Source organism: Maylandia zebra, linkage group LG9, assembly GCF_041146795.1.
Source record: "Maylandia zebra isolate NMK-2024a linkage group LG9, Mzebra_GT3a, whole genome shotgun sequence".
NCBI classification, from domain to species: domain Eukaryota; kingdom Metazoa; phylum Chordata; class Actinopteri; order Cichliformes; family Cichlidae; genus Maylandia; species Maylandia zebra.
In genome coordinates, this window is record NC_135175.1 from 8000907 (window position 1) to 8015215 (window position 14309).

The window sequence follows — 14309 nt, forward strand, 5'->3', positions numbered from 1 at the left end:
GTTCTGATACATACAGCATTTGAGGTTGGGGTGGGGGTTCGAAAATTACCATCCACTGCACAACTTTGCACAATATGTCACTAAAAGGTAAACCAAACAAACGTATTCTCCAAAATATATAATCTCTCAGCTCCTCGAAGACTGTTTTTTCAGTGTAGGCATGAGGAAACAGTGGTGCTGCAGCTCAGCACATGGTTGGACCACAGGAAGACTTTGGGCTCCGCGTCTCTTTTGTTTGACTGGGACATACAGCTGCCCAGAGTGTGGCAAGAAATGAGGGATATGCTACAAGGGAAGAGTTCTTGGTTTAGCTGCCAACCCTGACCCTTTTATAATGGCTCAGGAATTATTCACATCCCAGTTAAAGCACTGATAGAGTGAATTATGGCTGCAGCGGTGCTTCCTGAGGAGTTCGCCAAAAAGATGATTTAGACAGATCTCACGTCTGGGGTCTGAGGGCTCCTCGGACACTGTTTAAACACCAAGTCTTTATTCTGAAGACACAGGAATGTGACGGGTGCCGGGTGAAAACCCATCACCTAGCAGCCACATTTCTAACATGGCAATGATGACAGGGGCACGTCAAGTAACACATCAGCAGCAACACATCCATTTATATTCACTTAAAAAAAGAACTTTATTTAGTTTAATACATAGGGCAATTTGTAGTGAAATATGGATACATTCAGCTTTACACAAAGGTTCCCCGACAAAGTCTTAAAATACAACGTTTATAAATGTTTTGACATATTTCAACACAAAAGAGACAGCTATACCAGTTTAATAAGTAAAAGCCTACTTCCTTTTTATTGTAACCATTAAATTTAAATGGTAAATTAGCATTTATTTTCAGCTAAATATAAGTAAGCCTCTAAACGTCATTCACCAGCAGACAAACTGGGGAAAAAAATGGCACACAGATTTCCCATGCAATTAAAAAAAAAAAATAAAAATCAATGTGTGATGGGACATGCTCAAATTCATGTCACTTTCACTATCCCTGTTAGGAGATCAAACCCCCAGAAGTACATTTCCTGGAACATATGCCAGCGCTTGAATACTGCAAACATGGTCAGAGGTCAGGGGTACAGTACATTTATGAGTGTTTCTCAGATGCTAACACAGAGATGGGAGAACTGCGAAATCCATTAGCAATGTGGAGCGCACAGCTTTTTCTTTGATTTTTCCAAATTCAGTGGAGACACCCGTATGACTCACTGCCCTCTTTAATATTGAACACTTTTCCTTTGTCTCTGTCCAGTCAAAGGGATCTATATGAAAGACTAGCAGTGGTGGTGATATTACTGATATTATCTGTCTGAGTGAATGAGTGCCAGTAGGTCGCACTCCATTAAAGCAACTTGTTACACACATTTAAAAAAATTTTTTTTTTAAAAAGGCGTGCAATTTTAAGAGGTCCCCTCTTCTTCAGCACCCAGTGGAAAGCATGTTGGTGCCAGTCTCTTCGATTTATGCTCTTTTCAAAAAACACAGCACTAGTTTGAAGTCCAAGTCAATAAAAGTCATAAAACACCATTCCAAACACTTGGAAAGAAATGAGGCAGTCATGTGCACAACAGAGTCATTTGATCCAAGCCTTTGACCGAGAGTGCCGAGATAAAATACAAGACGGCTCGGCTTGATAAGCTCCTCCATAAGCAGCATTATAATCTTAGAGCCTGTGCACGGGGAACAGGACAAAGTGCAGGGCAGAAGAAAAGTGACACTAACACTGGAGAAAAGTCTGCCCTGCTTTGATGCAGCTGTGCTTGCTAAGGCGAGGTACGCCAAGGACAAAAAGCATGCTTGATACGAAAAGAAACCTAGGTCAAATACAAGAGTTTCAACTCTCATTATCATACTTCAGAGATTTAGCCATATGTCTGACAAGCTTTGGCTCACGATTCTGGACTCGCTTTACTGCATCCCTATAACTAAATCACACGAGTATCAAGCGAGAACGGTTAATGTGTTGACCGTGGCACTGCGACTGCACAAAACTGCGACTCAAAACAAAACAGAAAGAGAGAAACACTCAAATTCCATTAACAGGAAAGCTGAGCTGTATTTGCATTTTAGCGCCGCGTTGTCACTAGAAAGTGTGCAAAAGGTCTGTGTGTGTGTGTGTGTGTCTGTCTGCGAGAGAGAAATAAACACTTTCACCTAAGAAGAGAGGAGAAAGTTGGATCTCTAATGCCTTGATGTGTGAGGACGGAGCTCAGGACAGCACACAGCAGGAAGGGAAGCTGTTCTTTTAAAGTGTGTATGCTTGTGTGTGTGTGGATATGCTTGTATTCGAGGGTATTTGTCCCGTGTAAATCTTTAAATGTGTGTGTATAGGTAGTCTAGACAAGGGAGCAGTAGCCGTCGCAGGTTCCACCTCCTGCGTCTTCGTCGGTGAGCTGGACTGCTCGGCCGTGGTTCTCGCTCTGCCATAAGCCAGGAGTCTGGATTATCTTCTCCACCAGCTCCTCAAACGCACACTGAACGCCGTCCCTCGTCTTTGCACTCGCCTCTGGGAGGACAGAGAGTGCAGAGGGAAGGAGAGAGGAGGGGAGAAGTGACAGGGACGGGAATGGGGAGGAGGCAGAGATTGGAAAAGGTGGAGAAAAAGAAGACAAAACGCAGAAACAACAACTGTTAATGTCTGCGTCTTGATGTCATCATCTGCTGGCCCCCCCAGCAGGAGTGCAGAGTGGTGGAAAACATCTCAACAGTAACTGTCAGCTCCACGATGCTAATACTGGACCATAGCAGGTTATTATTGGCTCTAGTCAGCACCTGCTGCGTAGCATGATAACATCCAGGAACATTTCAATTGTAATAACCATAGCATAAAGAAATAAATCCTACTATGACAAATCACGAGAAATATCTTTGAGAATTGCTTGGAAAACATGTCAAGAAATCTTTACATATTACCAAATAACACTTTAAGTGCTCAAGATAAAAACTAGGTGTTAACTTTTAAGTTCCCCCTTTTTACTGACAAACCTGAAAAATAACAGCAGAGGGGGAAAAAAGAGAGTGCACTAAAGATGATATATGAAGCCTGCTTTATAAATAGAAGTATGCAAGCATTCCTCGGTGAGTATGATAGTTATTTCAAACTCTGCCTCCCCTGTGAAACAGTCTGGTGTAACTCATGTGCCCGGCAGCTCTTTGTAGAGCGGGGAATCCTCCTGACTTACCTATAAAAAGCATGGAATGTTTTCTTGCAAACTTCAGCCCTTCGGCCCTGTCTAACTCGTGGTTTTCCTAAAACAAAGGAAAGGTAATGGATTATTTGAGGTCTGTCGGGTTGGGCTGTCAGCTACTGTGGTCGTCACGGGCCAGAGAGAGAAAGTGGTTTTCACAGACAAAGATCAGAACGCAATGAATTCATAACAGTACACGTTTTTAACTCCACTTACTGATTCTGGTATCCTGGCAAAGGACCAGCTGCCAGAAAATATGAAAGTGCTACTATCGTTTAGCTTAGCAATCCATCAGCTGGTCGAGGGCTCACTTTGTAAAACACACTTATTTTTGGGGCAATCCATCTCCCTGTTCTGTGTGTGTATCACATATATATCTAAAGAGCATAAACCAAGGGAAGACTGCACTGAAGCTAAATATTAAAAATGTCACGCGCACCCTTAACATCACAATTTTATAGACAAACACACTGACCTTATCAATTTTGTTCCCTACAAGCATTTTAACAAGGTCATTCCTTGTACAGTATGTCTCCAGCTCACTCAGCCAGTTGTCGAGCTTTGTAAAGGTTTCCCGTCTCGTGACGTCGTACACTGTGACACAGAATGAACAGGGCATGCTCAGAATGCAGGAAAATATTCATTCACAGGATGAGAAAAAAATATTTTAAGTGCAGAATGAGTGAGTGGATTTTCTGGATGCACGATTGAGAGAACTGCAATAATTATGCAAAAGTAGTTATGGTGTGTAAGGCAATAGGACCATCTGACACACTAAAATTAATCTGACAGGTGTAAGAAGTCCTTGACTGCTGAACCTTTTTGACTGGTTTATCATTGAAAATCACAGAGCAAATGAAACTTTACTGACAATAACACTGTAATTTCCACTTCGGTAATAATAATATTAATACTAATAATAATCCTCATTATCATCTAACAAAAAAGTTAAAATAAATACCGCAATAAAATAAAGGAACATCAACTTAAACACATGGCTGGTTTATTTGAAAAAACAAAAACAAAAGAAAAACGGGGGGGGGGGTCAAAATCCCACTGATACAACGAGGCGCCTTCTGTTACTTTACATCATTAGTGTGGTCAAAAACCATGAACTGTAGAGGAAGTCTGCTTTAGAGGTTTAACTTTCCGTAGTGTGTGTGTGTGTGTGTGTGTGTGTGTGTGTGTATACATGCTGCACATGCATGACCTTATGAAGACTCTGATTTAAGAGTATAAACTAACTTCCAGAAAGAGGCAGGCGTATGTGTGTGAGTCACAGGATGAAAAGCCATCACTCACTTTACAACAGGGGCATGACTGTAAAGTCAAAGGCCGCACACATGTGCGCTTGCACACACACACACACACACACACAGGTGTTTGAGCAATGACGGTGCTAATAGCTTTGCTTACCCAGGATGACTCCCTGGGCACCGCGGTAGTAACTGGGCGTCAGGGTTCGGAAGCGCTCCTGTCCCGCGGTGTCCTGCAAAACGCACACTACTGCTCACACTTGCAAGGAAAAAACCAGTGGCTACAAACCAGGGCAGACAAACACGAACAACACAGACACACTCCTTGGTATCAAGGGGTGGAAATAGTGTTACATAAGCGCCATCTTCTGGTTACTTGAGAGAAGAGCCGGTCTAGACCTGAGCTGGAGCTGTTTCATAGTTAATTTTTCTGCTCTGACAAACAAGAGCTGCATGTTTGTTTAACCGAGTGATACTAAAGCACTGGAATAATGATAGAGTCTGTAACATACCCATATTGCCAGCTTTGCCTTGTTGCCATCCACAGAAATGGTCTTCACTTTGAAGTCAACGCCTAGACAATGAAAAAAAAAGAAAACAGAAAAAAAAGAAAGGGGCAGTTAATCACCGAAACCCACATGATTACCTCATCCTGCTTCAGGCCCAATATGATGACTCCTACAGGTTTGTTCAATTACTGCCAACAATATCATATCATGGTGACAGACCATAATTATTGAAGATGAATTGTCAAAACACAATGTCTATGAACTTGTGTTAACCTCTGGTTATTCAGACTGGCATTACGCCCGTCCCGTGTCCTGCACTTAAATTACAGTGTGACCGTGCATTCACATACACGACGAAAGGACAGTGCGGTTTAACGTCCTGAACGAAAACCGACGAAAAAAAATGAAAGGCCGGCACCTGTAAAATGGCTCAGTGAGCAATGACTCAGTCTTAAAAATCCCTGCCAGGTCCCAGAGGAGCAGACGTGAAAATAACAATGTTGCCCCCCCCCAACAAGTAAATCTCCTCTATTGCCTCTTTGCAGTGTCTCGGCGAGCGGAGCGTGCGGCGTCTGGATGACATATAGGCCGTGTTTTAGCATCCACTGACAGATTTACCAGGGCAATGTACACTTGTGATGGGCTTGTTTTTACATCTGGGACTGAGGAGGGGAGTTCAGCTGGGAGCCAAAACAGAAGAGAGATCGAGCAGGAGAAAGGGGACATGAAGACAGGCTGATATATGGCACCGCACTCACACACAAATACACAGTCTGTTCGCAAAGCCCATCACAACAACTAGCTCTTCCTCTCGTCCAGCAGGGTTGCTCAGATACTGCTGCCAGGCGCATGTGGAGACGAGTTTACACTAAACATTTCCCTGAACCTGGACCAGTCTCTTCTGCTCTAATTCACTACATATACAGACGGGCCTTGCCCAGGGAACGCACAGTAATGCATCTGTTTGCAATATCACAACACAACAAGATGCTACTAGTGCTACAGGTCAAGGCTGGGCTGCTCTCTGCAGGCCCTTCTCTGTACGATATAAATACACCAAAGGCAGAGCAGCACAACCCACTAGTTCGACACAGAGAGAGTGGTGGTGGGGAATGACACATCATTGTTAGCCTGTATTCTCTTTTGTCTGTAACCTTTGGCAACGATGGCACCGAGAAGAAACAAGGTGCTTTAAGCCACCAGTAAGAGTATCATAAATGCAAAGCTGCTAATGTGCCTGCTGATCATCGTTGCAAAAGATCATTTAACACTCTGTGTGCTAGTGTGATGATGTGTCGAGACAGCCTTTGGCAATGGGAGAAATCCAGCCTCGGGGTGGTGAGATGAAGAAAATACTTTAACTGAGACTGAATGATACCAGATTAAAAAAAACTGAATCTCAAGTCAAAGCACAGAACTGACTCCAATAAAGACATCTGTTTGGCAGAGAATCCCAGCTGGCCAAGTAAAACAGTAGCGGCCCGTGCCTTGACCTTGACAAAACAAAGTATTTTCTCCATTCCAACCCCTCTTGGGATCTGTGCTTTTCGGCCGTTTTAACAAAGACAGCATTGTGAGCTACAAGCGATTCACAAAACCACATTAGTTTGGTTTGAAAAACTAAAAAGAAAAAAAAGAAAAGAAAGTAGAATTCTTCATCCAAATTCTCTCCAAAATATTTTAAATCTGGAGCTCAGGGATGCTTTTGTCAAAATAAAATAATTAAGGTAGCTGCAGCTTTAATAGCTTATGAAAGTATAGTCGGTGTGTCCTCGATCCGTCAACTGATTTATTCAATTAACAAAAAAAGGCTGATATTATTTGCAGATACACAGTTTGGGGTTGCCACTACTTCTAAAAACCTTTACCAGATAAGATGGATAGTTTGGTCTGCCACAGATTGTTTTTTTTCTCCACACAGCATTAACTTTAAAATTAATCTGAAAGCTTTGTGGCTGTCTCAGTGTGTGGGATTGTGGTGACTTTAGTTTTAGCTCACCAAGTGCTGCAGAATCTCCTAAACGTCCACATTTCTGCCTAGCGACCCTAGCTTGACTTAAAAAGGAAAAAGAAGAAAAAAGCTAAACTTTAACGTCTCTTTTACAGTTATCTGCAGTAGGTACTGGGGGTTTAGCAAACACATGCAGCCAGTATGCTGACTGAGCCTGGAACAGATAACATAAAAAGTCCGTCAACTTGTGGCTGCGTTGCTCCAGACCATGTACAGTATCTGTCAGCAGCCTCAGCCAGGCCTGCACACTACAGGCTGGGAAACAGAGTGAAGGACAGTACATTTAGCTGAGCATGGTTGTCACTTTAGTCTACTGCAGTTGTTTAAAGTTGTTAAAAACTCCAACTTTGCGTGGGTGTGTCACAGCACAAATATTCTGGCAGGCATCACTAACATCCTTACATTACTGAGGTCCTGATAAGTGGTGGTGTTTGCAAATAGTGCTGAGCAACAGGATTGAAAAAAAAAACCCGTAACCTCATTGTTACTACAGCTAATTTAAGACCTTTCTGATATTCCTAATCAAAATTGAATACCACGATCTATGAAAAGATCAAATGCATGTGTCAACTGAGGGTGTACTTCAACTTATGTGTTGTGGTGAGCTAGAGTTTAATGCTGTACACACAACGGCAGAAGTTCACGTCATGTATGACCACGACTGGCTTTCGCATTGGGACAGCGGGCATCTGGTCTGGTGGTCCTCCCTCAGCATATTTGGTCTTTTGGACACCAACTGTATCCATTTATGGAGAAAATATCCTCATGTAAAGCCTAAAACCAGGCACCAGTTGAATGATTCAGTATGTACTAGAAAATAGTGCAGCAAGTCATTCTGTAGAGTTTCCAAATCATCCATTTCAACGTTTCTAATTAAAAATCATTACTACAGATATACAGCATAACTGTCTCTTCTGCCCTCTCATGTTTCGCTGGTCTAAGAGTCTGAGTGCACAAACATCAAATATCAGACAGTTCTATCTGGTATCACGCTGCTTTTGTGTGTTTAATCAGCTTAAATGGCCATATTGCAACTGTTTATGACAAATTCATTTATTTTAATGTAGAAAACGTTGTTCTAGAGCCCGACTGACATCCATCACTTCTCTTCCGTTTATCCAATTTTAGGGTTGCGAGAGGGTTGAAGCCTATCCAAGCTGTCATAGGGCGAGAGACAGGATACACCCTGGCAATCTGTCCAGGGTGTATCCTGTCTCTCGCCCTATATTATTCTGTGTAAATAATCATTCTGTACATACGATAATTTTTAATCCTACAACTGTTTATAACTTGCATAGTTCACATTTCTGTATAGCTGTATATCTCCGATTTCTGTATAGTTTTTCATATTTATATCCTGTTCATAGCCTGTACTCACTACAGCCTGTACATACTTATAGTTATAGAATATTCATAACATACTTCATACCGTGTACATTATAACATACCATAATAGACCCATTTCTGTAATATACTTACATATCTATATTATTGCTAATATATATTGTAATATATCTATATCACGGCTAAAGCACTTCTGGATGGATGCAAACTGCATTTCGTTGCCCTGTACCTGTGCATGTGCAATGACAATAAAGTTGAATTCTATTCTAATTCTATTCTATATTGCCAGTCTATTACAGGTCTAACACAGAGAGACCGTTCCCGCTCACCTTCACACCTATGGGCAATTTAGTTACCAACTAACCTAATCCCACCAACTGCATGTCTGTGAAATTTGGGAGGAAGCCAGAGTACCTGAAGAGAACCCACACAGACACAAGGAGAACATGCAAACTCCAAGTCTCAAACAACAAGTCTTTAGAAACTACAAACAACTACCAGCCTGAATTACAGACACGGACAGCTGGAGTACGACTGGCTGAGTAGTCATTCCTGTTACACTTCTTGACGTCTGCTCCCTGGTTGCATGTGTAGTTGATGCGCTGTAATGTAAATTCTCTGAGGACAAGTCCACGTGGTCAAAAAAATCAAACAATAAAAAAACTGGCAGACATGTGGATGTCTGCACAGACCCTCACACTAACTGACTGACGACAGAGGTATTAGGTATAGACAACACTTTAAGCACAGCATAAATGAATAATCCACAACCTGCTGTGACATTAAAACAAGTTCTTTTTTAACCTGCACTATCATACTGTTCGAATAAGGACACATAAATAATTAACAGACAAACAAAACAAAACTCTTTTGTATGCCTGAAGAAATTCAAGAAATGTCTCAAGTCACAACAATATTCATATTGATCTTAAAGTCCTATACTGGTCGGGCTCTATGCTGGCAGCAACCTGCTGCTTCATCAAACTTTTTGAAAATCTACTCCTCCTTTTCCTTCCTGGCTCCACCGTGGTTATACAGCTGCCTGCAGGAGCTGTGCTGCTGCTGACTGAGATCACAACAAGTGTTGCATGTGAACATTAACCACTAAAGATTCAGTGCTGATATAAACTCATAGTCATATTTGATAGTATTTTGATAGATAAAAGCAATTTTTTTAATTCCTCCTATTCTTTCATGTTCATCTTGTGGAGGACAAATGCATGTGTTGTTCTATGCAGCATAGACCAAAAGCACCCCTATTTTAGTCTCTACTCCTGACACTGGTTGAATGCTAAAGTGTTAGCATACTCATATGTAATGTGGACATCATTACTAACCCATGAGACAACAGGTTTAAATGAGCTCATGCTGTTTGTGCCTCAGATGAATCGATGTATTGCTTATTATTACTCAAATTCAAGATCCTTGTCTTTGTGACTGTTTACTACTCTACGTCTGTGTCTTATTTAATCTCTGCTGCTGCTGATGATGATGATCCTGTACTTGCCAGCACATTCTGATCTACAAAGCCACATTTTTTCCATTTTACCCTTTAACAGACCTCACATGTTCAACTCACCTATTGTTGCTGATTGTTCCGGGTCGAATGTGTCTTCTGTAAATCTTAGTAGGAGGCTGTTGACAAGAAGATGGAAATAAGAAGATTAGACCTCATCATGACTCACACGTGTGTTTTTTAGTAATTGTATTCTCCTCTCTTGAGGATGCTTTTGAGCTGAAGTCAGGTTTCCAGTTGCCCTGACTCCTGCAGCAGGAGACAGTCTCTTTCTCTATCTCCTTCTATTGATCACTCTGTCCTTCACTTCCAAGCAAGAGGTGATGTCAAGCTCCAGATGACATCACCACTAGATTGCAGTCAGGAGGACAGGGTTCGTTTCTTAACCATGACTAATCGAGTGCAAAGGCCTTAACAGCCCCGCTGACGATGGCAATATGCTCGCTCCTCTCCCTTGACCCAGACATAATTCTCGTACTTTTTCCTCACGGGCCATCAGAAGAGATGCTGAAGCAGTAAGTGTTTATTGTTTGAGGGCCATATGGCTGATGAACTCATGCAGGGAAACAGCCAAGTTAGAAATGTATTCTGTACAGGTCAGGAAACATGAAACACATACATTCCCTGCCAAGCATTCAAATCTGTCATGATTTAAGGCCTTCAGATTGCAGGGAAACAAAATAAATATCTGTAAACTATTCAAAAATAAGTGTACCTATTTGATATTACCAAAGCTGGCTATGGATGATTCAAATTAGGACATTTGAAACTAATCATGGTCTGATTTTGTTTATTGTATTAAGCGAAATCCTATTTAATAATAATACTAAATTGCTTTCTGGAAACAATGCATCACGGCCTGGACGATGCCACGGCAGACAGCATGCAGTACAGCCGTCTAGATATTCTTCTGTTTTCTGGAAATATAAGCAAACACAGATCTGTGTTATGGTGTCGGCATAAAGCCAGTCCTTCCTCTGGGCAGAGCTTATACAGACCAGCCATTAAAAGATGCCAACTAGCAGTACAAGCCCTGTTCAAAAAAAAAAGGGAACTCTTTAGTATAAGTAGACACATGTTGCACATCAATGAACTGACCCAGGAAATTGGAAAAATTTCAGCTAACAGCGGACACAGTACTGGGCGTTAAAATATCAGCTGCAAAGAACATAAATTACTGCAAACTTTTTATTAATTATCATCTCTGCTTTCTGGTTTAAAACATAGCTGATTTTAACTTTAACACTCTGTCCTTGTTGATGCTGAAGTTCCAAGTCTTATTATTGCCTCTCTTTGGTCTATTTTCAATAGATGGGTGTACTTTTGGTCAAGAACTTGTTTAAAGGCTTACAATGGTATAATTTTCTCGGAATGTTCTATGGCTATGGAAGGCACGCTTGTAGTCAACACCATAGTCTACAATGTGATGGTTGATGGCTCAGGAAGGCTATCAGAATTCCTCCAGCAGCCGGGACCACTGTTATGGAGACCTGCAAACCTGGATCATGATCTCTTTTGGCAGGGACACACGCTATAAACTTCCATGCTGATGTGGGTAAAAAGCATTTTACCCTGCGTGGAATATTATCAGGTTGATTTGTGGTTGTTAATAAGGACTCTGATTACCACATGACGACAAGAGCAAGTGTATCGTTTACATGTTTTGAAGTCCCATCTGGAGAAGGGGTACGCTTACTTGAGCGTGACCGGTTCGGATCGATCCTTCTGCTGGGTTCTTAATGACGGAGATGCTAGCAGTACAAGTAAATGGACTTAAAAGAGTGTCAGCTTCTCGTTTAGCCATCAAATTAGTGTGAACAAAAACAGCCTGTTTCTAGCAATTATGTCAGACGTGCACATAGTTGATGTCACGTACAGAGCTTCTGGCATCTGACTAATGCGTTAGCTAAACAGTGTGCACACTGTAAGCATTTCTTGTACATGTTGTACCAAGACAGTCTGACCTCTGTTAGAATAAAGAACAGGACAAACCAGCACTGAACCGTCTACATCGTTTTAAAAACTAAATTCTCTTTATCCACCTGCTACATCCCTGCTAGCGCTGGCTAACGTTAGCAGGGAGCCACGACATCACTTTGTTGATCACTTGGTCTTACCTGGACTTCCCAACGCCGCTTTCTCCTATTATCAGTATCTTCAGCGTGGTAAGCACGTCGTCTTCCATTCTTTCTTCACTGTATGCTGTGTTACTCTCAGTAAATCTCTAAAAGAGACTTGTTAAAGTGAAGCTGACTAACTTGCGTCCCTGTTTACAGCTCACAGCACAGATAATAATATGACAGCCCTTTGGTGAGACGTCTCACTCCAACCATTTCCGGTATGACTTGTCACTACTTCCGCTGGAGATCTTACAGGATATCTTGGGAGAAGATTATGTAAGACAAAGGACGCAGTGTTGCAACATGTCGACGTCATGTGTTCGTGTCATTTTAATAGTACTGTATATTTGCTACTGGACTCTTTAAACGGGGATTTTTCACACTCCGATACATTTGTTACTAATGTAATTTCAAAGTCAACCATTTGAAATTCTTATGTCAATGACAGTCACAGTGAATTGATCGTGACTGGCAATTTTGACATTTTGAAAATGGCTCATTTGTTTACATGAGGTATTTATGCATGTCACCGAATTTTACTTCTTGCCCTCTGTGTACCAAAAAAGTATTGGTTTATATATGAAAAATATAGGCTCCTATGAATTTTCCACTCACGTTCACCAGTATCACTGAACATGATCTTATTAATGTTTTAATCCTATTCTAAAGACAGGGAAGGTTTTTGGTCAGTATTTACACATGTAACTGTACAAAACAATATATGTTGTTTTCAAAGGCTACATTTTTGGTCCTCTTATGGTCAGGTCCATAACTAGCTCGACAATGGCAAAAGGTAATTACACCTATGTAGAATACCAAATACAATTTTATTTTGTCTTTAGTCAAAACAGTCAACTATACTCCATCAGCCTTTTTTTAACCTCCTAGGACCTGGCGTCCACATATGTGGAAATCACATTTTGGGTTGTATAGACCAAAATGCTAAATTTTGCTCTACAAGGATCTGATATCCACTTATGAGGGCGTTATACTGCCACTGTTCTATCGAAATTTAAAGTGAATCCTCATATGTGGATCTCATTTTTCTCAGAAACAAAAATAAGGTAATAAAAAAAAATAAAAATCACGCAATTCTTTGTTTTTACATTCATCAGTTCCTAATCAGCCCAAATAGCAACTTTGCTATTTACATACATACTTACAAATCATCATCATATCTGAGGATACACCATTTACCAATCAGCTCTGGACTTTCCCACTGGATTTCTTTTTCTGGATTCCCCCCACTGCCTGCCTGTGATACAGCTGTTTCTATCTTCTGGCCAAAAGTGAAACACTTGGTGTTGCAGCACTTGCAGTTAAACTGCACATGCAGCTTACATCACAAACCATCAGTTCTCCTGGAGCTCCAGTAATGACCTGGTGAATTCTCATGGTTCCAGGAACAGCTGGTATCTGCTTTGGCATTTTCTTCATAGCTTCCTCAACATCTTCACTTTTCACAAAGAACAGTTTCACACTTGTGTTTGTTTCAGAAAAGGCCCTGAATAACTCTTCTGCATCTGGGATGTCATGCCCCATCATGTCAGCTGCTCTTTTTAAGGCTCCCCCGACACCATCTGGTGCTCCTTTTCCATTACGAGCCTCGAAAAAATTCCAAGAGCCAGCCTTGAATCCTCTTCTGTCCAGTTCTGTAGTGAAAAGGTAGAAGTTTCTTGGTTGTTTGTATTGCGTACAGGCTCCGTCGCTTAAAAGGTGCAGCACAGACACTTGTGGATGTTGGCCTTGAAGGTAATCTAGTACAGGATTTAGGTGCTGCCATATTGCTGGAGGGCCTTTATGTCTACTGGGGGAGATGGTGCTAAAGCACACAGGCACTGAGAGTCCACCAACATACAACACACAAGTATGAAGGATGGCCTGCTGATGTGAAGCCCCAAAGTGGACTGCCTGAACTTGAGAACTGTATTTACAGCTGTAGTTTTCTGAGAAGTCAACATGTATCAAAGTCTCCTCCCCTGACATGCTGTTCTTCAGCTCACGGCTCAAAGATAAATTAAAAATGCTTGCAATGAAAGTGTTCAGGTCTTAGGAGGATAAGAATACAAGATATTTTTTGGGGGGGTTTATTGAATATGGACAGTGAAGACAGAGAGGAAAGTGGGGAGAGAGAAATGGAAGACATGAAGCAAAGAGCCATGGGTCAAACCGGAACCCAGGCCTATTGCTCTCCGGCTATATTGCATATGGTCAAATGCTCACACCCGAGCTAAACTGGTGCCTATCCCAAGATGCTTGCAGCTGATGGGATAATTCGAATTTTGGAAAATAATTCAAACTAACTGAAACGATACTGTGAACTTGGAAAACTAAACTCAAATAAAAATATAGAAGA

The 14309-nt window shown here is 41.4% G+C and overlaps 1 protein-coding gene across 1 annotated transcript; it reads right to left on the minus strand.

Moving 5' to 3' along the window:
* Window positions 1-597: 597 nt before the first annotated feature.
* On the minus strand, window positions 598-12177 carry LOC101477525 (ras-related protein Rab-18). The gene is made up of 7 exons (XM_004568514.3): window positions 11951-12177; window positions 9897-9952; window positions 4966-5027; window positions 4614-4686; window positions 3673-3791; window positions 3192-3258; window positions 598-2515 (listed from the first exon to the last, which is right to left on the minus strand). Exons 1-7 carry the CDS (start codon window positions 12016-12018, stop codon window positions 2346-2348), a joined length of 615 nt encoding a protein of 204 aa, XP_004568571.1. The 5' UTR covers window positions 12019-12177; the 3' UTR covers window positions 598-2345.
* Window positions 12178-14309: the final 2132 nt, after the last annotated feature.